The sequence below is a fragment of the Molossus molossus genome, unplaced genomic scaffold (genome assembly GCF_014108415.1).
Source record: "Molossus molossus isolate mMolMol1 unplaced genomic scaffold, mMolMol1.p scaffold_m16_p_1, whole genome shotgun sequence".
Lineage (NCBI taxonomy): Eukaryota > Metazoa > Chordata > Mammalia > Chiroptera > Molossidae > Molossus > Molossus molossus.
In genome coordinates, this window is record NW_023425344.1 from 3,906,435 (window position 1) to 3,929,969 (window position 23,535).

General features: G+C 60.8%; 1 protein-coding gene across 1 annotated transcript in view; it reads left to right on the top strand.

Moving 5' to 3' along the window:
- Positions 1 to 17,870, top strand: part of PPP2R2C (protein phosphatase 2 regulatory subunit Bgamma) — a 97,033-nt gene extending 79,163 nt beyond the window's left edge. Inside the window, exons 6-9 of the mRNA XM_036269475.1 lie at positions 2,659 to 2,823; positions 11,735 to 11,904; positions 13,711 to 13,802; positions 17,574 to 17,870. Of these exons, the coding sequence (XP_036125368.1) occupies positions 2,659 to 2,823; positions 11,735 to 11,904; positions 13,711 to 13,802; positions 17,574 to 17,865 (719 nt within the window). The 3' untranslated portion in view covers positions 17,866 to 17,870. The remainder of the gene's footprint in view (positions 1 to 2,658; positions 2,824 to 11,734; positions 11,905 to 13,710; positions 13,803 to 17,573) is intronic.
- The last annotated feature ends 5,665 nt before the right edge of the window (positions 17,871 to 23,535 follow it).

Genomic DNA, 23,535 nt, shown 5'->3' on the forward strand with positions numbered 1-23,535 from the left:
GGCTAGGAGGGGGGCACCCATTCTGGGGGTTACGACTCCACCCAGCACTGGAGGAAGGCACCTGGCGCTCAGTAGAGGGGTGTGGGACTGGAGCGAGTTTACCCTCTCTCCTTCTCAGGCCCCGCGTGACCCGCCCCTCTGTCTGCCCACCTGTGTCTGCCAAACTTTCCTCGTGGGGAGAGTCACTCCTAGCTGCCAAGCGAGACTGGACGCTGGACAAAAACCCATCAGACAGCTGGGGTACAATTGGGTGGGAAAATGGAGCGTGAATGATTCATCCAGCTTCGCAGGGGGGGGGCTCGGCGATAAGTCTGTTACGCTCGTACCCAGGGGAGGCCAGTCCTGCGGCGAACCTGGTCAAGCCCCGTCTACAGGTGGACTGATGCAGCTGGTCATGCCCCAAGGAGAGGCCACCGGGGGCCGCCCTTGAAATGAGAGGGCCCTCTGGGGTTATGCCGTACCCCTCGTTTTGCAGCCGGGGCAAACTGAGGCTTGCGGGGTAGACATGACTTTTGCACGTGGGACTGACCATTCCAGGGAGAGTGGAGACCGGACGCCCAGGCCAAAGCCCGTGGCTCCAGCCCAGCACTGCTCACTGCCAGAGCCAGAGCCGCTGCGGACCAAGTGTCTCGAAGATCCCAGGCATGTGCCCCCGGCGGGGAGCACAGGAGGAGCCTTCATGGTGTCTGTGGGCACAACTGTGCTTTGTACAAAGGCTTCTTCCCTTGTCAGGAGTCCGTCTCCAGGCCCCTGCTTTGAGCTGTGACCAAGGGGCTGAACAGGGACGGCCCACTCGGTAACCCACTCCTCTCCCACCAGAGGGCCAGGCCGCGGGCACGGCAGGTCCCTGGTGAGCTGGGCCAGCGGTCCCGAAGGAGCCACGCTCCCCAGAGTGCTGGGTGTCCACCTGGCCCGGGGCTCAGAGACACACGCTGATCGTGACGCGGTCTGGCCTCCCACCCGGTCACATGAACATTGTGTGTTTCGCACTGTCTTCCCCAGAACCCCTGTACCCAGAGTCCTTTCCGGGACACAGCAGGAGGGCCCCGAGGCTCGGGCTGCGCCAACCGCAGTCCTGGGCTGTCAGAGGGACCGCGGGACGGATGCTGATGGAATGAGCCTCACGGACATCTCGGCTCCTGTTCTCTTTCAATCTTCAGTTCCATTTTCTGTGATTTCATCGCTGCTTCGTATCGTGCGGGGAAACCACCGTTTCCAGGGAAACCATTTCAGGCGTCGGCGACGTGGCGCCTCGTCCTCTCCGTGTGTCTCCGTGTGATTCTAAGTTTCTGGTTGATGGTGTGCTTTCAGGAAGCAAGATTTGAGGGTGAGCACAGACACCCTCTCGGTGCCTCTGGTCGCACAGGTTCAACATTTTCCTGATATTTTATAAACTCTCAAGTTTACAGAAGTTCACAGATGTCCCTTTCTGTTGGGAGAGAGCAGCCTGGGTGGGGGAACGGGCCGACAGGAGACGTCAGGGTTTCCGCCGGCGTTGAGGTCACACCGGAAGAGCGGCAGCTGCCGGCACTGAGCTCTGAGGTGTGCCAGGCGGTGTGCCGAGGGCCGTGCCTCTTCGTCTTCACAGCAGACCCGAGGGTAGAACTGTTCATCCGTTTCACAGACGAGGAAACTGGGCACGCAGACCTGGGGGACTCGCCATCGATCACACGGCAGAGCTGGCCGAGCTGGGGTTCGGCTGCAGACCCTGCCCCCTGGGCCCCCAGGCAGGGCCGGAAGGCCGGAGCCCAAGGGCGTCCCTGTCGAGGGGAAGTGCCTGTTGGGCGAGTCGACTAGGAGCATCTGAAGCCAGGAAGGTGGATAAAGAGGCTGGTGCATGCTCCAGGGCCAGTCAGGGATGCTTCCTTTGTGGATCAAAATCTTGACCCTGAGCAGAAAATGGAGTCAATGGCTCCCATACTGAACAGTCCAGGGGGTATGGCTTCAGGTGCAGCCTGATCCAGGTTCAAAAGAGATTGCCCGACCTTTCTGTGCCCCTCGTCCTCCACGCTGTCCACCCTGCTTGCAGGCTCCAGGGCTTCCAATGCAAACCCCTCTGCCTACCTCACCCCCCAGCAGAGAGGATGGAGCGGCACCCCAGTGCTCCCAGTGTCCCAGGTCCTGGGGTCCCTCCACGGCCACAGCCGACACCGTATGCTCAGCCCTTGTGGCGGCTGAGTGGGGGATGGGAGGCATGGGTCAGAGCTGAACGCCCGGGAAGGCAGAGGGCTTTTCTCCAGAGGAGAGGCTGCTGTGGGCAGGGAAGGGGAGTGGGTGCGGGGTGGGGGGAAGCCAACAGGTGCCACCCCTCAGCCAGAGTGCACAGAGTGACGGGGATGGGAGCTGTTCACCAAGCTTGGCTCCTGACAGGGAAGGTGCGCAGAGGGCGGGGAGTCGCCCTGTCGTGTGGGCTGGGCAGCTGAAGGGCACTGACTGGGGACAGGGCACCGGTCCGGAGGGAGGTGGCAAGTCCAGCCTTTTGGGGACAACGGATGGGCACCCGGAAGGGGCAGCCAGCGGGCGGTTCCACATGCAGGGCTGCAGCTTGGGGACCCTCTGGGCAGGTGTTTTTCCACGAGTACGTCAGGGAGATGGGTGGGGCCCGAGGGCGTCGAGCTCGGGAGGCAGAGCAGCGGGCGCCCTTCCTTGACCGGCCAGACATCGTGGACATCAAGCCGGCCAACATGGAGGACCTCACGGAGGTGATCACGGCGTCCGAATTCCACCCGCACCACTGCAACCTGTTCGTCTACAGCAGCAGCAAGGGCTCCCTGCGCCTGTGCGACATGCGGGCGGCCGCCCTGTGTGACAAGCACTCCAAACGTAAGTGCCAGCGATGACCTAGCGGAGGGCTCAGAGCAGGCGGTCCCGGTAGGGTGCGCATTTGAGGAGGAGAGACTGCAGAGGGGTCAGGTGAGGCAGGGGAGGGGAAGGAGCCCCTGCAGGCTCCTTGGAGAAGACCTGGTGGAGCCCAGGGGGTCCCCAGGGCGGGGCGGCAGGGGAGGGAGACAGCCCGTGCTGGGAGGCTTTGCCAATGGGATGTGGACCAGGGTGGCTTCACGGTGTGGTTTGTGTCATGGGGCGAAGGTGTGGCAGGCACACGGTGCTAGAGGGAACAGGGACCCACAGGCTTCTTTTGGGCACAGTGAGTGTGAGGCCTTGGTACTGGGCTCCAAGGAGGGGTGTCGAGAAGGCAGCCAGGTGTCTGGAGTCAGGGGCAAGGCTGGCTGGAGATGATGGTGTGGGAACTGGCTGTGTCCAGACGGGCGGGGTGCCCAGGGCTGTCTGAGGTGCCCAGGGTGTGAGTGTGCGCGTGGCCGGCCCCAGACCAGCAGCCCAGGGCTGAGTCACCTCCCAGCACGGCCGTCACAGATGGCCGCAAACCCTGTGGCTTAGAACACCACACGTGTCTTCTCGTCTAGTTCTGTGGTCCGGAAGCCTGACATGGGTCTCTCCGGACAATGAGCAAGGTGTGGGCGGGCTGGTCCCTTTCTGGGAGCTCTTGGGGGGGTGGTTCCCTGTCCTCACTGTTTCTCAGCCCCCAGGGGCCACCTGCCTGGCCTGGCTTGGGGCTCCCTCCCCATCTTCCAAGCCAGCCACCCCACCAGGCCTTTCCCCCAGGGCATCCCGCTGACCGGCCCTCCTGCCTCCCCCTTCTGATTTCAAGGGCCCTTGTGGTGACCATGGGCCCACCTGGGTAGCCCAGGAAAACCCCCATCTCAAGGTCAGCTGAAGGTCAGCCTTTGCCAGGTGCACCGGTCCAGTGCCTGGGACCCAGACAGCCTCCCACAGGGCACTCCCGCCACCCTGTGTCCCCACCGCCTGCGTCTCTGCTCCCGGGCCCAGCCCTGACCCTCCGGGCCCTGCGCAGGAGGACGACACGTCACGGGGCCTCCTTGTTTCTGGGGCGGAAGCTCGGAACATCCTGAACGTGCACCAGCACGACAGTGACGTCTGTGTAACGCAAACCGCTCGGTCATTTCAAACACTGATGTAGGTTTTCAGTGACGGGGCCATGACTGTGTTTAGAAAGCTCCGATGGGGGGGGGGGGGGGCAGCAGTGACTGTGTGACCACAACAAGGGAAACAGAAAACCGGAAAGAAACAGGCCAGGAAGTGCCCCGAGCGGCGGGCGGTGGAGGCGGCTGCCCCTCCGCGGTCAGCGTGTCTGCGCACCGGCCCTTTAGCTGCGATTTCAGCGCCGAGCCAGGGAGCGCGGGGTGCGGGAGGGGCGGCGTCTGGGGGCAGAGAGCCGGCTTTGTGTACCCCGTGATGTTGGCGGGTTCTGCAGTGGGCTGGAGGTGGAAGTCTAGCCCCTTGGGCTTTTGTAACTGCGTCATGGTTCCCCAGGGGCTCTGCCAGGCAGAGCAGCCGCCCACCGGGCAGGGCGCCTGTGCGTTTCCCAAGCAGGTGCACCTGCCTGGATTCCTGCAGTAACTGTCGCAGGCCCGGGGGCGGACGGGCTGCCTGTGAACCAGCTCAGACTCAAGTGCGAGAACCAAAGCTTCACTTCGACAACTCCCCCGCCCCACCCGGGACTGCGGGAACTTGAACCTTGGAGCCATGGCGCAGTCATGGGGCACCTGGGGGCGGGGGAGGGGCATCGAGGCTCCCGGTCTCCCTGGTGACGCTGGAGCCAGGGCTCTTGCTGAGAAGTTGGTGCATAGATGTTCGTAGGTGACGTTGATTTTTGTCTTTTCCGGCGTGTCCTTCACACAGTCTTATTTAGGTTCCTCTATTTGTGAAAAATGAGCTGGGTCTCCGAGTGCAACAGTGGCGTCCTGGGAAGCTCGTGTTAACCTTCCGTTGTGGGTTCGTACGGGTTGTCTGTCGGAGTTCATTTTGTATTTTATTTTTTGTTAATCCTCACGTGAGGATATTTTTTCCATTGATTAAATTTTTTTTAGAGAAAGTGGAAGGGACGGAGGGAGAGAGAGAGACAGAGAAACATTGATGTGGGAGGGACACATCGATTAGTTGTCTCCCGCATGTGCCCCGATGGGGCTGGGATAGAACCTGCAACCCAGGTGTGTGCCCTTGACCAGGAATCGAACCCAAGACCCTTTGGTGCTTTAGCCGCTGAGCCACGCTGGCCAGGGCTGTTTTGTGTTTTAAAGTTTTGTGGGAACTTACTTCCCCGTTCCTGTGGCGTGGGGTGCTCACTGTCCCCCGCATGGCTCCCGTTCCCGGGGTGGTGGCCACGCCTGTTCTCTGGGCTTTGCCCAGCCCGCGTTCATTCCCGGTTCTCGTGAGAAATGGAGCAGATGGCCAGCGGCCACTTGGCAGGCGGTGGTGCCGTTTTGAACCAGAACACATGACTGTTATGTGATCTGAGCTAGAATTAAACAAAGAAATTTTTTTCCTGTATTGATTTTACAGAGAAAGGAAGGGAGAAGGAGAAATAGAAACATCAATGAGAGAGAACATCAATTGGCCGCCTCCTGCATGCCCCCCACTGGGGATCTGGCCCACAACCTGGGCACGTGTCCTGACCGGGAATTGAACCAGCGACCTCTTGGTGCAGGGTCGATGCTCAGCCACTGAGCCACAGTGGCTGGGCTGAGCTAGAATTTTTAATGTTTTTGTCCTCACCCAAGGACGTTTTTACATTTATCTTCAGATAGAGCGGGAGGGAGAGAGAGAGAAACATCCATGTGAGAGACACATCGACTGGTTGCCACCTGCACGACCCCAACATAGGCTGGGGACAAACTGCAACTGAGGTACGTGCCCTTAGCGGAACCGAACCCGGGCCGCTCTGGTCCATGGGCCGACGAGAGCTAGAATTTTTAAAGAGACTTGGAGATCAGTTCCATCCATTTACCCAGCTCTGCTCACAACTCGGGGACCGGCTGAGAGTGACCCCAAGGTGCGTGCTCACGGCATCCGTTTCCCAGCAGGTGAGACGGTGGTTTCTGTGCACTGAGGAAGGGCGTCCCGATCACAGGTGGGGAAACCGAGGCCCAGAGGAGAGCAAGGACTTCCCAGGCCTCCGTCCGGGGCAGAGCTGGGGTGTCCGGGAGGCTGCTGCCCGGCCCATCGCTTCCTGTCTTTCTCCAAAGTGGTAGAAATCGAGGTCTTTTGTCTGCGAGTCATTATGACAGTGTAACCATGGAAACGACTGTACATGAGTCCTCAAAATAGACGGTTATTTCTGCTTTTAACAGTACAGAATCTGCCAAGGAGGACAGTGCCAGGGCACGGAGACTTCTTAGCACAGCTGGGATGACCATGGCCGCCCCCGGCGGGCCCTGCCGCGCTGTTCTGTGCTGGCTGGGAGCGCACAGCACGCCAGGGGCACCTGCTACGGAAGGGCCTTCCCTTCCCAGACCAGGAGACAGGGCGGGCGTTCCCCGGATCTGCTCTTTGACAACTCCGGAGCTCAGGGGGCTCCCGGCCAGGTGTTGCTAGGGCTGTGCTCCTTCCGGAAGCTTCTAGAGCAGTGGTTCTCAACCTTCCTGACACCGCGACCCTGTAATACAGCTCCGCATGTTGTGGTGACCCCCAACCATAAAATTATTTTTGTTGCTACTTCATAACTGTAATTTTGCTACTGTTATGTCTTAGGCGACCCCTGTGAAAGGGTCGTTCGACCCCCTAAGGGGTCACGACCCAAGGTTGAAAACCGCTGTTCTAGAGGCTGCCCATGGTCCTCCTCCCCCTCCAGGGCACAGCACTCCAGCCTCTCGGCCACCCATCTCGGCTCCTGCCCTGGGACTTCCTGGTTCCGTCCCAGGAGAAGCTCTGTGGCCACAGGAGGCTATGTGGGGAGCAGGGTCTTTAAACACATCTGCAAAGTCTTTTGCCACATGAGCAACACTTGCCAGGTCCCAAGGATTAGGATGTGGACAGCTCGAGGGGCCATCGTTGTTTACCACATCGAGGCACAGAGAGGTTAAGACATTTTCTCAAGGTCACACAGGTAGGCAGAACCAGGATAGAGGCTTCATGCCTATCGACCTGTGCTCTTTCTCGCTTAATCTTCACAGAAGTCTTGAGAACTGAAAACGCTTGTGGGAATTGTGGGTGAGCCAGGTTCATTTAAAGGGGCTGAGGGGCGTACTCATAGGACTCACCCCTGGTCATGATGGATCTGGGGTAGAAAGACCAGATCCAGCCACCTTCCACCGGGGGGGCTCCAGACATCTGGGGGGCAGAGCCAGGACCGTCTCCCAGCAGAGGGGTGGCCAGCGAGAAGGTCCGTGGCTGGACCTGAAGCCAGGAGCACAGCGGGGAGAGGTGGGAGGTGAGCTCAGAGCAGCCTGTGCACAAGGCGGGGCCACACCCAGAGGCCTGTAGACCTGGAGAGCAGGGGTCACTCGGAAGGGACGGAGCCGGAGGGGCTTTGGCAGGAGTGGCCTGGCTGTATTACAGCGGGTCCCCGTGGCTGCTGAGTGGGGAGCGATCTGTGGGGTGGGGTGGAAGTGGGGGCCGGCTGGGAGGTCAGCGTGTTCGCTCCCCTGGAAGATGCTGGTGTTCTGAGCAGGTGGGCAGGACGGAGGCATGGAGGGTTCGGTCCTGCGTGGAATGTGAGCAGGGGCGAGGGGAGGGCTGGCCTGGACTCTGCCCAGAGGGGGGCCTGCCTTTATGGGGCAAGCGGGCTGAGACATGGGGAGCAGATGAGTGGGGAGGGCTTCTGACGGGGTCACCGGTGCTCTGACGCTCCTGGCTCCAATTAAATGGTTAGTGGGGCTCTTTGAAGAGCGAAAAGGAGCGAGACTGGGCAGAGATGCCCCAGGGAGGGAGGGCCCACAGCCTGCAGGCGGCCGGGGGGAGCCTGGCTGCAGGGAAGGGGGTGAAGGGGCAGCAGGCTGTCGGGGCAAAGACTGAGAGGTAGGGGCAGGTCACGCAATGCCAGGGGTCCCAGTTAGCATTGGATTTTATTTTTCTGATGGGATCCATCACCCGGTCCTGAGCAGAAGACAGTCACAAGCAGAGAATGATGACTGTCAGCTCTACACTGGTGCTTGGCCCTGGTGCCCCCCACTCTGCACAGCCTCCGCCTTCCCGTTGGCAGGGGTCGCAGGGGTTGGGGCAGGAACGCCGCGGTGTCCGAGGCTCCTGCCCCAGCAGTGGCTTTGTGTGGGAGTGACAGGGTGCCAGGTGTCGGGGTAGCCTGTGACCCACACCCCGCTCCCCCTCTGACTGCTGCATAGACCCTCCCCCCAGCTCATCCCAGAGCTCTGCCTAAGGGGGGCTGGCCTGGGCTTGTCCTGAGTCCAAGGGGCAGCCTGGGCACGTGCTCATCATTCAAGTGCACGTCCTTGCACACTGTCGGAGCAGAGGAGGGACCTGTTGCCAGGGCAACCAGGAGCAGCATCCAGGCAGGCGTCATCGTCCCTATAGGCCAGTCTTCCTGTGTCCTCCAGCTCCACAGACCGCAGACCCCTGCCCGCCTGTGTGTTCCCTCCAAGTTCTCATTGCTGGCACAGTTGTCCCTGAAAGGGTGGCTTGGGCGGATGCCGTTCTGCCTTGTCACCCCGACTCCCCGCACCCCAGCCCCGGCTGGTCAACTCCGCCCGATCAGTTTAACGCCTGCCTCCCCCTCCACGCCCACAAGCTGGTGACAGGAGCGGTACACTACTGAGAGGGGCGCAGAGCCAGAGCCGCTCAGCGGGCGTGGGCCTCCCCGCTGGGCCTGCAAACTCGGGGGAACCCTACCAGGACGGGATGAGACATGTCAGGAAAAGCAGAGCAGGCGGCATCGACAGGCCCCACCTGGAGCTTCTGTCTGCTCTGTGAGCGGCCGGGACCTGAGCCAGGCTCCAGGCTAGGTGACTCATGACAGGCCAGACCCCTGTCCCCAGGAGCTCACAGCCTGATAAGGGGACCATGGGGACCATACACACCTCCTGGTGCCATACAAGAGGGCCCCCTGGGGCTGTGCCGGCAACAGGGGTGAGCGTTTCATTTCTTTGGAGCATCTGGACAAGATGTATAGAGAGCTGGGCATTTGAGTTGAGGTTCAGAAGGATGTATAGGAGTTGGTAGGAAAGACTGGGCTAAAAATGGGACAGGAAATTTCAGGGAAACAAAACGTGAAAAAATAACTATAAAACAGTTCCACAATATTATTAAGCAGCTGCCCCAGTCCCTCAGGGTGGGGCTTCAGGGATCACTTCGCCAGGTGAGGAAACTGCTCAGAGAGGTCAAGGGGCCTGCCAGGGGCACAGGGCTTTGCTCTGCCTGCTGCCGGGCACGTGGCAGGGCGAGAGCCAGCAGTCACTGCAGGAGGCATTCGTTCAAGGTGCCCCGAGAGAGAGTTCAGCGTGGCACCCTGCGGGCCTTGCTTGCCACCCCCTGTTGGAGGCTTTGGGGCCCTGGCAGGAAAGGGGTTGGAGTGTGGCTGCCCCAGGTTGGACTTGTGTATGCGAGGCTGGAGCAGCAAGCCGGGGGTGGGGGTGGGGGGCTGATGAGGAGGGAGCTTGTCAGCCACAGGTAGGAGCTAGAACCTTGATACTCTGGGTGCTGGGAGCCATGCAGGGTTTTAAACAAAGAGGGGTGCCGTCCCTTGTGTGGGGGCTGAGGGGAGAGTGAGCACCTCGGCCTTTGCCTTTGGATGCACAGGTGCTTCGGAGCCTCGGGGGCTCCCCAGGCCCTTTCGTCACTTTGGCTGTTTGGGGGTGCTTCTCACTCGTGCACTGCGTGTGACACCATGAGACGCCCAAGGGGAAGTTGTCAGGGAACCAGCTAGGTCCGAAAGAGCTTAATTATGCAAAACCATTTCAAAGAAGTAGAATAGGGGTTTCTGCTGACCCAGAGCCCTCCAACCTTAAAACAACTACGGTGGGGGAGGTGGGGCTGAGCCCATCACTAGACAGGGGCTCGGGGGGTTCCTTTCAACCCGTAGCAGCAGTAATTACTGTGAAATGTCCTCAGTGAGTCCATCAATTAGACGGGAGCCCCGTGTCTCTCACTAACCCTGGGAGACTGCAGTTGTGTATGTGATGGGGGAGGGGCGCACGGGGGCGGATAGGAACAGAGCCTATGGGACTCTGCAGTCCTCTGATAAAAAGACGATCGATCCTGTCAGACAGGTCCTAGAAATGTTTAAAAAGAAAAATAAGAACTGTTAGGTATAAATGTTTTTCAGGCTTGTTAAAATCCCTCCCCGGTAACCTTTGGCAGTTCTGACCCTTGGTGTTTAAACACCCGGCACGTGGGCTGAGTTCAGCTGGGCTGAGGTCACGGTGGGCCATGTGGTGTCCGTTTTCAGCTGTTGGTCAGACCTTCCTGCTGGCCTTCCACCTGGCCCTTGAGGCTGGCCGAAGACACAGTCCCTGGCTCTGGGACATCCAGGGGTGACACGCCCACCGCTGTGACTTGGGCCCTGTCGCTGACCTAACCCCACAAGGGTGTAGGGGCGAAGCGAGCTGGACCAACCCGAGTGCTTTACGTGGGGGCTGGTCAGGGAACACCACCGAGGGGCGAGGGGTCCAAGGGACTGAATGAGGAATGATGATGACCAGAGAGCATCTGACCCACGTGATGTGTTTCCGGCCACACCGCAGAGGAGAGCTGGGCAGGGCTGTGTTTCGGGAGAGGTGGGAACGGCGGGAATAGCATCTACTGTGGACAACAGGGAGAATGGGCACTCAGATGCGAGTTACAGGGCTGGGACAGTCCTGGGAAGTTGGAGGGGCTGGCAGGGGGGGCACTCTCTTGAGCCTCTGGGGAGGGGTGACCAGCTGTCTGCTCCCTGTTTCAGCACGGAGGCTCAGAACGGGCCAGCGGGCAGGGCAGCCACTCGGCTGGTGTCCGTGAGGACAGCTGGACAGGTTGTCAGATGTCTAAGTCCTTCCAGACTGGCTGGTCAGTGGCTGCCAACCCCCTACCCTATCTTCCTGTCTGATCCCAGGCCCATCGTTGGCCAGGTCCTGAGGAGCTAATGCTTGACCCCCAGGGACCCTAGTTCCAATCCTGCTCCAACCCCAGGACCACTGCAGGACCCGACTGGCCAGTGAGGGCGCTAGTGAGCAAACTGGGAGGACCACCAGCAATGGACTTGAGCTTGGAAGAGCTTGTCCTGCTGTGTGGGAACCGGAGGGGAGGGGGCACTACCCCTGTGTCCAAGACTGGGGTCAGGTAAGCAACTTCCTGTGTGGAGCAGCTGGTCTAAGATAGTAGGAGGGAGGTGGCGGATGACAAACGGGACTTTGGCTCCATCTGGGGTATTGAGGTTTGATTTTGCTACAGTCCCCGAACAGAACAAGCCTTCAAGCAGGGCTTGGCCATGAGTGCTCAGTGCCCCGTGAACAGAGGCCCCGGGCCACTTAGAGCCCCGGCAGTGCCCAGCCAGGTCAGGACGTGGCCCAGCACATTGGAGGATGTCAGGACACCTCCCGGTCCTGGCGTTCAGCGTCACCACTAGGGGGCAGTGGAGTGCAGCCATCCAGGGCTGTTCTGCTCAGATCCGACCCCTCCTCCCTTCCAGCTCTGAGACCTCGAGCAGGTTCTCAACCACCTATGCTTCAGTTTCCTCGGCTACGGAGTGGGAATAAAAACACCATTTTTATTGGGGATTAGACACAGTAATGAAGAGAAAGGGCTCAGCACGAACCCTGGCTCAGAGTCAGCGATCAATAAACATTGCTGGTTCTTCCCTCTGCAGGATCGTTCTGGGCCGATGCCCGACAGGTACTTGGTTACGGGTTTGAGGAATGATTGGCCGCACAGCAGGCCCGCAGGGTGGAAACAGGTGCGTGTTGTTTCGAGGATCTTTCTGTCTCTGCAGTCTTTGAGGAGCCCGAGGACCCCAGCAACCGCTCCTTCTTCTCCGAAATCATCTCCTCTGTGTCCGATGTGAAGTTCAGCCACAGCGGCCGGTACATGCTCACCCGGGATTATCTCACCGTCAAGGTCTGGGACCTGAACATGGAGGCGAGGCCCATCGAGACCTACCAGGTGGGCTGTGGCGTGGACAACCTTGGGGCCTCTCTGCTGGTGGGAGACCCCCAGCCACCCTTCCCCGTGCGAGAACTCCCGTGGGGGGACTTTTACGGGTAGAATGAAGGCATCCCTCCCCGGGAGCCAGCGTCCGCAGGCCTGCCATTAAGCTGGCGAGCTTTGTCTTTTCCAGGGAGCGTCCTCAGGGCACGCAGCGGCCACCTGGGCACCGCCTTTTAAGCCAGGCCTATGGGATAAAGCATGGGGCACCTCCCCACAAAGTCTTTATTATTTTTCTGTGATGATTCATCCAGATATATTAGGGAGTAGAAGACAACGTTTTCAGGGGATGTTAAAATAAAACAGGGATTTGAAAGAAATATCAGACTTCTGTAAAATTGCTTTAAAGCTGTTTCCAGTTACGTTTTTAGCTGGGGGTACTGGGGAGGCTTCTTGGAGGAGGTGGCGTTTGTGCTGGACCTCAGGGGATGAGTGGGATTTGGTTATGCACCTCCGCCCTGAAAAGTCCCAGCTAGACCCTCATGGTGTTTCAAGGTGTACACGAGGCTTCACCTGCTCGACAGCTGTCACCTCTGTTCCTTACTGTCCCCAGGAAGGGGTTCCATCAGCCCCATTTGGAAGAAGGGGAGCTGGGGTTCTGAGAGGTTGGGATGTGTGGGAGCTGCCTCACAGTGGGGCCATGGCAGACTCTGAGCCCACATTGGAGCCCTATCACCTCCCTTCCCTACCCCCCTCCCTGGCAAGGCCTGGGGGAGGGCAGTGCCCTGGGAGGGGTGCAAAAGGGGCCCCAGTGAGAAGGGATACAAAGTTGAGCGCGGAGAATGGGGTGCTCCCGGAAGCCACATGCCCTCAGGGCCGTCTGACCCCTTCCCCGAGCTTCTCCTTCCGTGGATGGGTTGGTGAGAGGACCATCCCGGCTCCTGGTGACCTCTCTGTTAGCCACACGTGTTTACTGGGTGCCGAGGCCTAAGGGAAGCAAGGGCGTGAGCGATCTGAGACGGTGTTCCCAGGGGCCCTGAAGCAGGGACAGTGGTGTGGCTAAGGATTGTTGCGGAGCTGGCTGGAACAGACTGGACAAAGGGGAGAGTGTGGTTAAGGATTGTTGTGGAGCTGGCTGGAACAGACTGGCTGGAACAGAGTGGACAAAGGGGAGAGAAGAAGAGCCTGGGGTCAGAGGGGTAGTGGGGCATAGCCCGGGGGACTCGTGGGCCATGGAGGGTTTTGAGCAGAGGTGTGACATGATCCAGCTTAGTGTCAAAGGGATCCCTCTGGCTGCCTGTGGAGATGGCGGGGGCTGGGGGCAGATGCAGGGAGAGCACTAGGAGGCGTCTGTGGTTGGCCGGGGGCCCCTGCTTGGGGCAGGGCGGCTCGCTTTCCTTTGTCTCCACCATGGCGATGGCCACCACTGTGCTCAGGTGGCTGTTGCCCTCAGAAGGCCTGCCCCTGCCCCGGGCAGTGCCCCGCATTGCTCCCAGAACAGCCTGTGAGGAATGCACTCATCACTTTAAGGAGGAAAGAAGCAAGGCTCAGAGAGGTGAAGTCACTTGTCCAGGATCACACAGCTGGGGGGGCGGAGCCAGGACTTGGTCCCCTTCGTCACTGTGACCATCCCCTCTCTGGCCACAGCCCCGGGGTTGGCCATGTGCCAGGCTGTAGAACCTTCTCGGTGAGCAGGGCTGACTCGGGAGTGCCACCGAACCCTGAGGGCACAGCCCCTCCTGCTCAGTGAGACCCCTCTCCGTGGAGGGCATCAGGACTGCCAGGCAAGGTGCCCCCCAACTACCTAGACCCTTCTCCCGCCAGGTGCACGATTACCTCCGGAGCAAGCTCTGCTCCCTGTACGAGAACGACTGCATCTTCGACAAGTTCGAGTGCGCCTGGAACGGGAGCGACAGGTACCCTCGCCCTCACCCGCGGGGCTCTGTGACCCGGGCAGTGTTTAACCCAGATGCGGTAATGCGCCTCGATGAGTCGAGGTGTTGGGAAGGGGCTGGCCACCCTTGTAGGCAGGCAGCAACCCGCAGCTCAGCTCAGGGCGGGACACACAGCTCCCCTCAGGCACAGCCCCAGGTACAGCCTTCAGGTACAGCCCCTAGGCACAGCCTTCAGGTACAGCCCCCAGGTGCAGCCCCCAGGTACATCCCCCAGGCACAGCCCCCAGCTACAGCCCCTAGGCACAGCCTTCAGGTACAGCCCCCAGGTGCAGCCCCCAGGTGCAGCCCCCAGGTACAGCCCTCAGGTACAGCCCCCAGCTACAGCCCTCAGGGACAGCCTTCAGGTACAGCCTTCAGGTACAGCCCTCAGGCACAGCCCCCAGGGACAGCCCCCAGGTACAGCCCCCAGCTACAGCCCTCAGGTACAGCCCTCAGGGACAGCCCCCAGGGACAGCCCCCAGCTACAGGGACAGCCCCCAGCTACAGGGACAGCCCCCAGCTACAGTCCCCACGTATAGCCCCCCGGTATAGCCCCCAGGTACAGCCCCCAAATACAGCCCCCAGGTATAGCCCCCCGGTATAGCCCCCAGGGACAGCCCCCAAGTACAGCCCCCAGGTGCAGCCCCCAGGCATAGCCCCCAGGTACACCCCCCAGGCACAGCTCTCAGCTACAACTCTCAGCTACAGCCCTCATGCCTCCGTGTTCTCCTGAGTGGTGGGGAGACATCCCAGGTTGTCAGGGCGAGGGTGTTCCCGGTGCTGGGGCGTCTGCGGGGCGGAGAGCTTTAGTCACTAGTCCACTCATCCTTCCTCCCGCCATCGATGCTGTGGCCGCCACCTGTTGTGGCACCCCCCCCCTCCAGGCCCACTGGGGCTGGGGGAGCACATCTCAGTCCCTGCACTTTTGGGGGCTGGTGGGGTCCCCAGGTCCAGGGCCTCTCAAGGCCCCGCCCACCTGGGAAGTGGCCTGCGCCTGGCCCAGCCCAGGGCGGGTGTGGACAGGGATGACCCAGCACGCGAACAACATGGGCCCGTGCAGCAGGGTGTCATCCACTACATTCTCACGATCGGAGCCAGTCCCCTGTCCCTCGGCCCCCTGCGGCCCAGTCCAGTGTAGTGGGAGAGAATGAGCCGCAGCCCACACCCACCTGTCGTCCAGGCTGTGCCCAAATCAGTCACGGAGGGGGGGCCGGCTGGGCTCCCTGGGTTCTGGGCCGGGCCAGCACTGCTGCGTCATGAGTGCTCCTTGCTCCGGCCTGTCTGTGTGGCTCTGGCACGGGCACGCTGGGACTGTAAGGTAGGCCAGTCTGGGGAGAGGGGGCGGAAGCCACAGGATAGGACTGGGGCTGGGCCACGTGGGGTAAAGCTGTATGTTCAGGAGTGGGGAGCTCCTGCAGCCACTGTGACATCCTGGCCGTGGGGTCTCCGAGCAGGGCTGTGCTCTAGGGGGACCAGGATGCTTACAGAGCCACATGGAGGCACCAGCCTGAGGCTGGGCGAAGGGACACCGGCACTCCCTCCTGGTGCTGCACCCGGGCTGACCCGACACCCACCGTGAGGAAGGCTTCTCGGGTACCCCTGAGCTGTAGGCCCTACCACATGGGGGTTCTCTGGGAAGCACTGCCAGGGGGTCATGGGGTGAGGTTTTATTCTTCTTTTAATTTTAATCCTCACCCGAGGACACTTTTCTTTTTTTTTTTTATCCTCACCCGAGGACATTTTTCCATTCTTTGTTCAGGTAGAGTGGGAGGGAGAGAGAGGAACAGAGAGAGAGAGAGAAACATCAATGTGAAAGCGACACATCGAGTGGCTGCCACCCGCACAACTGGCCAGGGCCGGGGACAAACTGCAACCAAGGTACGCGCCCTTAGCGGGAACCGAACCCGGGTCTCTCAGGACCACAGGCTGATGCTCTAACCGCTGAGCCAAACCGGCCAGGGCGCGAGGACACTTTTCAACATTTTGTTGAGATTGAGTGGGAGGAAGAGAGAAACATCGACGTGAAAGGGACACATCGAGTGGCTGCCACCTGCACGACCCAACTAGGGCCAGGGACAAACTGCAACCGAGGTACATGCCCTTAGCGGGAACCAAACCCGGGTCTCTCCGGACCGCAGGCCAATGATCTAACCGCTGAGCCAAACCGTCCAGGGCGTGAGGTTTTATTCCTAATGCTGGCAAAGGGTAACTCCCACTGTGTGTGTGTGGGTGGGGGCGGGGAAGGGGGAGGGGGGGGAGGGCGCGCGCTGGGAGGGCACAGGTTGTCACCATGCCTGACCTCCCTTCACACTACCACCAGGGGGAGTGCGTGAGCACGTGATGCCTGCTCCCTGTTACAGGAGCCACCAGGCTCCGCCTTGCTGACTGGTGCCCACTTCCTGCTGTGCAGTGTACACAGCCACCCCCAGCCCTGGGGGCCCTCACCACCCCCTTGCTGTGTCCTCCTCCAGGAGAACAGCTCTGGGTCGGGGACCTTGTTGTCACTTCCTCCTCCCAGCCTGGTCTCTGTTCTGAGCCGCTGGTCACTCCTGGTGATGACCTGGCCGGGGGGCAGACACTGGGTGCAGTGGCTGAGTCGCCAGGCCGTCTCTGGATCTGGGGTGCTTTCAGGCTCAGCTGACTCCCTGCCACCACACTGAGGTCACACTCAGTCAAGCCTTGGGGGTCAGGACGAGGGACACGAGCCAGCCCAGCCCTCCCCAGACAAGGCTGGTGGGAGGCGGCAGGTGCTCTCTCCACACCAGGGGGCTCCGCACACCTCGAGCACCCCACCCGCCACCTTGTCTTCCACACACATTTAATCGTCCCAACAACAAATCGTTCTGTCCACATGAATTAAGGTTTTAGGGGCAGAATTTCGTGACCAAAAAAAACGAGCCAGAAAATGCATTGGAATTCTCTGTCCACCTCCCTCCGTCTCCGGACATGACGCTCTCTGGGAACCGATCGACTGTCCCCCATCCCCAGACAGCATCACAGGGGCCCCTCCGCTCACCTGGGTCCCCCTGGAAGAGCCAGTGTATGGAGGGGTTCGCCCCCAAACACCCCCCATCTCTGAACACAGGTCAGAGAAAGCAGTTTGAGTATCAAGGGGAGGTGACCCCCAAACACACACTGCAGGTGGGGGGCTCGCCTTGTGGGCACCGCCCAGGCTGTGTGGCAGAGCCCCAAGCCCGTGGGTGGGAGCCGAAAGGGAATTCCTGGCCCAAGCGTGCCGCCCCGAGCTGAGAGTCCTTTCTGGGAAGGGTCCAAACTCCGAGGGGCCGAAAGGAGAGCGGAGTGTCCCCTTGTTCTCATAGTGAGAAGCAGTGGATGGACAGACGGACAGGACACGTGTGTGCAAAGAGCGCTCACGTGTTCACTCCCTGCCCCGAGAGCAGAGGGCCTGGGCCGGCTGGAAGGCGGGTCTGGCGGCGCGGCCTGCGTGGTCAGGCTCGCTGAGCCCGGCGTCTGCGTCCCTGCGGCCCTGTGGCCCGGCTCCTGAGGGCCTGGGCTCTGGCTCCTGGGCCACAGGGGAAGGTTCGGAGAACATTGTTGATGTTTGGGGCGGAGCTCAAGGGGTCTTAGCTCCGGGCCGTGCGTCTGTGGCAGCTGAGATGGGGGGGTGGGAAGGTGCCACCAGGCAGGCCTGGCCTGTGCCCCTCCCGTGGCTCCCTTTCCGGGGGTTATAGCTCCAGAAGGGGCAGCCCTCTCTCCCCGAGCCCCCGCCTGACGCCTGTCCTCCTCCGCCAGCGTCATCATGACCGGGGCCTACAACAACTTCTTCCGCATGTTCGACCGGAACACCAAGCGGGACGTGACCCTGGAGGCCTCGCGGGAGAGCAGCAAGCCCCGGGCCGTGCTCAAGCCGCGGCGCGTGTGCGTGGGCGGCAAGCGCCGGCGAGACGACATCAGCGTGGACAGCTTGGACTTCACCAAGAAGATCCTGCACACGGCCTGGCACCCGGCCGAGAACATCATCGCCATCGCGGCCACCAACAACCTGTACATCTTCCAGGACAAGGTGAACTCCGAGATGCGCTAGGTGTGGAGCCCGCCGGAGCAGGCCTGCAGCTGGCCCCTAGGGTCAGGCGGCCGCTGGAAGACGCCGGCCCCTCCCCAGGCCTCCCTCGGCCAGGCGCGGTCGCTGGTAATTGTTTAAAAGGAGTCGCAGCCACAGATGGCAGAATGGACGCGTTGTCGGCCTTGGAGTTCAGGTTCTGCGTTCTCGCACTGATCCGCGGGCCATCTTTACCACATCGTTAGGGTTTTTACATTTCTGGGTTCATTTTTCACTCCGGCGGCTCCGATGGGAGCTGGCACAGTCATGTGCCTCACTGGCTCCAGATCAGGGCTCTGGGGACGGACAGGGAACTCGGACAAGCCAGCCAGGGGTCCTCTGACACAAAGGGAGTCCTTTCCACGGTCTCAGAGCGGAGGGCTCTCCTGCGCGTTTTGGACTGTGAGTTCGTGCTGAGACTTTGGGGACACAGGCTCGTCTTTTAGGTTCTTTCCATGTCTTTCAGTGCCCAGGTCTGTGAGGTGTCTGAGTGGAAGGGGAGTGAAATCGTCTCGTGTGTGCCTGTTATTGTCACCTGACTTAGCCAGCCTTTGCTGCGGCACCAGCCGGGTGCCAGGCCTGGTCCGATTTGATCCCTGGGCACCCATCACTCTGCCAGTCACTGGGTCCCTCGTGGGAACCACACTGGCTCTGCCCACGACCTTCCGGAGTCCTCGTCATGCCTCCAACCACACCACCTGTGCACTGAGTGCCAGGCTCTGTGCCAGGGGCCAGGGATGAACAGGTGACTGATGTATCATGCCCACTGTACACATGAGGAAGCGGAGGCCCCGCGTGGTCTGCGGTTTGCCAAGGCATGCGTGCGCCCACCAAGTGGTGGTGTCAGGAGCCCCGTCCAGGGCTTTGCTTTCCTTCCGTGTTGGTGGCTCACAGCGAAACCACTGTCTAGCCTGGAAGGTTCTCTTCAGCTGTGAAGCAGGACAGAGTGTGGGACGACGACAGGGTCTCAGGAGAACCCAGGTGCAGGAGGGAGGACGGAAAGACCCCTGGTGGCTCCTTGCGCTGTCTGAGGCTTTGGGAGCTCGGCCCTCCGCCACGCCCTCCTCCACCCCCCAGGCACCTGGCCCCTTTTCCGACGCACTGAACTGCCTGCCTCCAGGAGAAAATTGCATGTTATGACCATTTTAGCTACCTTTTCTTTAGCGACTGCACAGTCTGGGGACACTCCCCCCAGGGTCGCGGCGGCCAAGACCAGCTCCGCCCACCCCGCCAACCGCCCACCTGTTGACTCTGCCCAGGAAGGGCAGCGGGACCATGGCTGTGCTCTTTGAGTCAGAAGGCAGCCTGCACAGGCCCCACCAAATCCCACTTCTTTTTCCTCTCCCAAGAGGTAACCTGACGCAGGAAATAGACCCCCCCCCCCCCCCCGAGATTCTCCTCAGTGGATGACGGTGTATCTTTGTGTGTATCAAAGCACAAAACACACGTGCCCTCACTTCTGGCCACACGCTATTGACACAAGGAAAGGGGTCCGCTGGTTTTGTTTTTAATCAACAGGAATGAAGAATGTTTGTTTACATACCCCTGTCAAACCCAGGTCACCAGGACAGTATTAGATGTACATATCGATCCTAATTAAGTTGAACAGTCACAGGATCGGCTTCCCCTCCCCCCTTGGTAAAAAGGTTCCAGAATGTGGTGAATCGTATAGAAATCTTGAGGCCAAAATCCAGCTCTGAGGGCCTTACCCAGTTCCTGGGATGTTTGGCACAGCCCTTCCCTTTGGGGTTGAGATGCTGTGAGGAAGCTCCCCTTGGCAGCTGGAGGTGACCGTCAGATCCTAGATTCAACTTCCTGCCTGCCCAGCACAGATCTGAGGCTGTCTGCAAACCGCGGTCTTCCTACAGGTCCTGGTTTCATGCTTCTGTTCTCAGCTTTGGATGCTGAGTCAGACGGAAGAGGAAAGAAAGAACAGACAGAAGAGGACAAGAAAGAACACGATCTTTTCAGAAGAAAAGCCCGTCTGGGAAATAATGTCCAAAGCAAACCAGGAGTAATCAAATGTGTGTTGAGCAAAGGTGCGGAGGGTGGAGGGGCAGACTGGAAATGGCAGAAGGACCCGTGAAAGTCGCCAGGGTTGCTCCCTGACAGTTCAGATGTCCTGCTCTTCTTGACTGTGGGCGTTTGCGTGGTCCTTGTGAAGCAGTTGGGTTTTGTCTTTATTTTGATGCTGCTCTCTGAGGACTGAGTTCTTGGTGTGTGGGACCTGTGCCACCAGGGGGCGCACAGACCTGGAGCTCTGGGCGTGTGGGACCTGTGCCACCAGGGGGCGCACAGACCTGGAGCTGTGGGCGTGTGGGACCTCTGCTGCTGGGGGTGCACAGACCTGGAGCTCTGGGCGTGTGAGACCTGGGCCACTGGGGGGTGCACAGACCTGGAGCTCTGGGCGTGTGGGACCTGAGCCACTGGGGTTGCACAGACCTGGAGCTCTGGGCGTGTGAGACCTGGGCCACTGGGGGGTACACAGACCTGGAACTCTGGGCGTGTGGGACCTGTGCTGCTGGGGGTGCACAGACCTGGAGCTCTGGGCGTGTGGGACCTGGGCCACTGGGGGGCGCACAGACCTGGAGCTCTGGGCGTGTGGGACCTCTGCTGCTGGGGGGTGCACAGACCTGGAGCTCTGGGCGTGTGGGACCTCTGCTGCTGGGGGCACACAGACCTGGAGCTCTGGGCGTGTGGGACCTGGGCCACTGGGGGTGCACAGACCTGGAGCTCTGGGCGTGTGGGACCTGGGCCGCTGGGGGCACACAGACCTGGAGCTCTGGGCGTGTGGGACCTGGGCCGCTGGGGGGCGCACAGACCTGGAGCTCTGGGCGTGTGGGACCTCTGCTGCTGGGGGTGCACAGACCTGGTCATTTTGGACTCTGTAACTCATGGGTGCATTGTTTTCTTTGGTGTCTCACAAATTATCCAGCTGTTGAATAAAATTATAAATATGTGAATACCAGCTTTTTCCAATAAAATAACAAATGTTACATCGGAAAGGAGGCTGAGAATGGTGTTTGTGTTTCACGAGCCCACCCCAGGACAGAGGTCCCGTCCGGAGGCGATGTGGCTTAAGGGTGACACACAGGCTCCGGGAAGCCTGGGCCTCGCGAGGCTGTGCTGCCTCCAGCTCCTAATGCTGCGTTAATCTTCCCGAGCTCTGATGTCATCGCCGAGGATCCGGAGCCAGCGGTAGCACGGACCCCCGCATTCGGGGAGGGACGGGATTACGCTGGACGGCCCGCCAAGCACAGGGCTTGCCACATACGCCCTCGACATATGGTGGTTTGTTCTGACGCTGGTGAGCATGACCCACCATGATTTCCAAATATCCTCACCCTCTCCCACAACCTTTTTTGACCCTCATATCCAACATGAGAATATGGTGCCGATGAGAAAGTTGAGGTCCAGAGAGGTTAAGGAATTAGCTGGAGACCACGCAGCTAGCATGTGTTGGTGCCGGGTGTTTGGGCTTGGGCTGGCTAAGTCCTGACCCTAGAAGACCACCAACAAGTGCCTCAGTGTCCCAGAAAGGGAGCCCGAGAGGAGAGACAGGGTATCTGGATCAGTCCTGCTGTGATAGCTGAGATAAGCAAGAGGACGTGTGGGGAGCGCTGTGTGCACCCCTCCTGGGAGCCTGGGCCCAGCAGGAGGCAGGCACACATTGTTCCGGAGGGTCTGCTGGCTGGACGTTCATTGGCGATGTTCTCCATCCACCACACAGCGCTCGGGACAGAGCAGAAAGTTGTGACAGCGCTTCCTGGCTGTGTGACCTTGGACATGTGGCTGACCTCTCTGGGCTGCCCCTCCTCCTCAGTTAGGACAACAAATGAGATATTGAAACGTACTTGACTGAGCCCGTACCACCAGTGCATGGGGTCGTGGCATGTGTCACCTCATTTAGGCTCCGAGCTATCCCTTTTGGGGTGTGGGTCAGGGTACGGACCTTCAGATGGGGGAGTGGCCTGGGGTATCCAGGCGGGACCAGTCTACCACATGCATCTTTGAAAGCAGAGCATCTCTGCTGGCCGTACTCAGAGGGAGCCGCCCTGATGGGAAAAGGGCCAGAGAGATGGGACGTGAGGACCCGCCTGCCATCGCTGGCTTGGAAGACGGGGGAAGGGCCGCAGGCCAGGGGACGGGGCTCGTCTGGAGCTAGAAAAGGCGAGGATGTGGGTTCTCCCCGGGGAACCAGCCCAGCCCGCACCTTGGGTTAGCCCCGGGAGACCGCGGCAGACTTCTGGCCCACAGACTGGGAGAGTGCGTGCTGTGCCGAGCCACTGAGTTTGTGGTACCCACGGGTCCTCGCCACGTGGGTACCTTCATTCTGATCGCCGCCCACCTGCTTCTGTTGGGTTGGCTCCTGCCCCTCCCACAGCTGCGGGTTCTCAGACGGGCCAGGCACTGGCCTCTGCGCTGACACCTGGGTGGGCGGCAGAGGGGGGCCCTGCTGGGGGCTGCAGGCAGTACTCAGGGGCTTGCAGCCAGGTGGGGCACGGGGGCCTCGGCGGGCGGGGCAGCAGGTGGCCCCACCAGGGTCTGCACACATGGGCGGGGCGGGGCCCAGCTGGGGGCCAGAGGGCAGCATGCGGACGGCCGCGCTGACCCGGGATGGTCAGAAGCGAGGAAGATTCCTCGGCAAGCGGAGTGGGGAAACCGAGGCAGGTAGCTGAACACACTGGCCAAGCAATTCACAGCCAGGTACGGAAGGTCCCTGGGGCAGAAAGCCCCGGGTGCCTAGCAACAGGCAAAACTGGTGCTGGACGCCGCCCCAGGGTGGCCGTCCCCCCTGGCGCATTGCTGGCCGCGTGGTCTGGGCCCCCTGACCCCCCCGCCCCCCCCCCCGAGATAGCGTCTAGGCCTCGCTGGCCACACCCCCTGCATTTCAGCTGCAGGCCCGGAGCAGCGGCAGAACCAGGCGGTGCTGCTGGGACCAGCTGCAATGACTAATGACCCTGCTCCGGCGCCGGCCAATCAGGAGAGGCCACGACCCGCAGGCACCCCTGGCGCTGGACTAGTCTGCTGGATCCTCCCCTGAGACCCCCCTAAGCTCCCTTCCTCTAAAAACCCCCCAACCTCCAGCTCCCTCCCAGGAGCACTCCTGCCTCCTTCCCCTCCCCCCTTCCTCCCCGAAGGGCGTGACTCTCCTAAACTCTAAGGGACCCCATGAGACTTGCAACCAGGGGAGCAATGGGCAGCGGCCGCTCGTGCAGGCAAACCCCCTGCGCCTGTCCCCAAGCCCCTTTTCTCTGACTTCCCCACCTGGGCTCACTTCCCTCCTAGGACGTTTCTAGGAGCCAGAGCCGCCCCCAGGCGCTCTCCTGCTTCTGGTCCTAGGCCCTTCCTCGTTTCACTGTCCCCAGCTTTAACAGACGTCCCCTCAAAGTCACCCAGATTCGTGAGATCTTTCCTGCACGGAGTCAAGAGCCACCCGCGGCAGGCGGGCCCAGGCAGACCTGCGCTGGGCCGGTCTCCTCCCGGTACCCACAGGAGGCAGTGCTCAAACCCTGCTCCCCTCCCCGGACCCTGCACAGCTACAGGCCTGCATCTGCTCAGAGGGAAAAGTCACTGCCGTCCCGTCTGTCCTCAGCCCTGAGCTCTGGGGTCCTCACACCCACTGGGCTCCGTCCTGAGCCTGGGCCCGGCCGG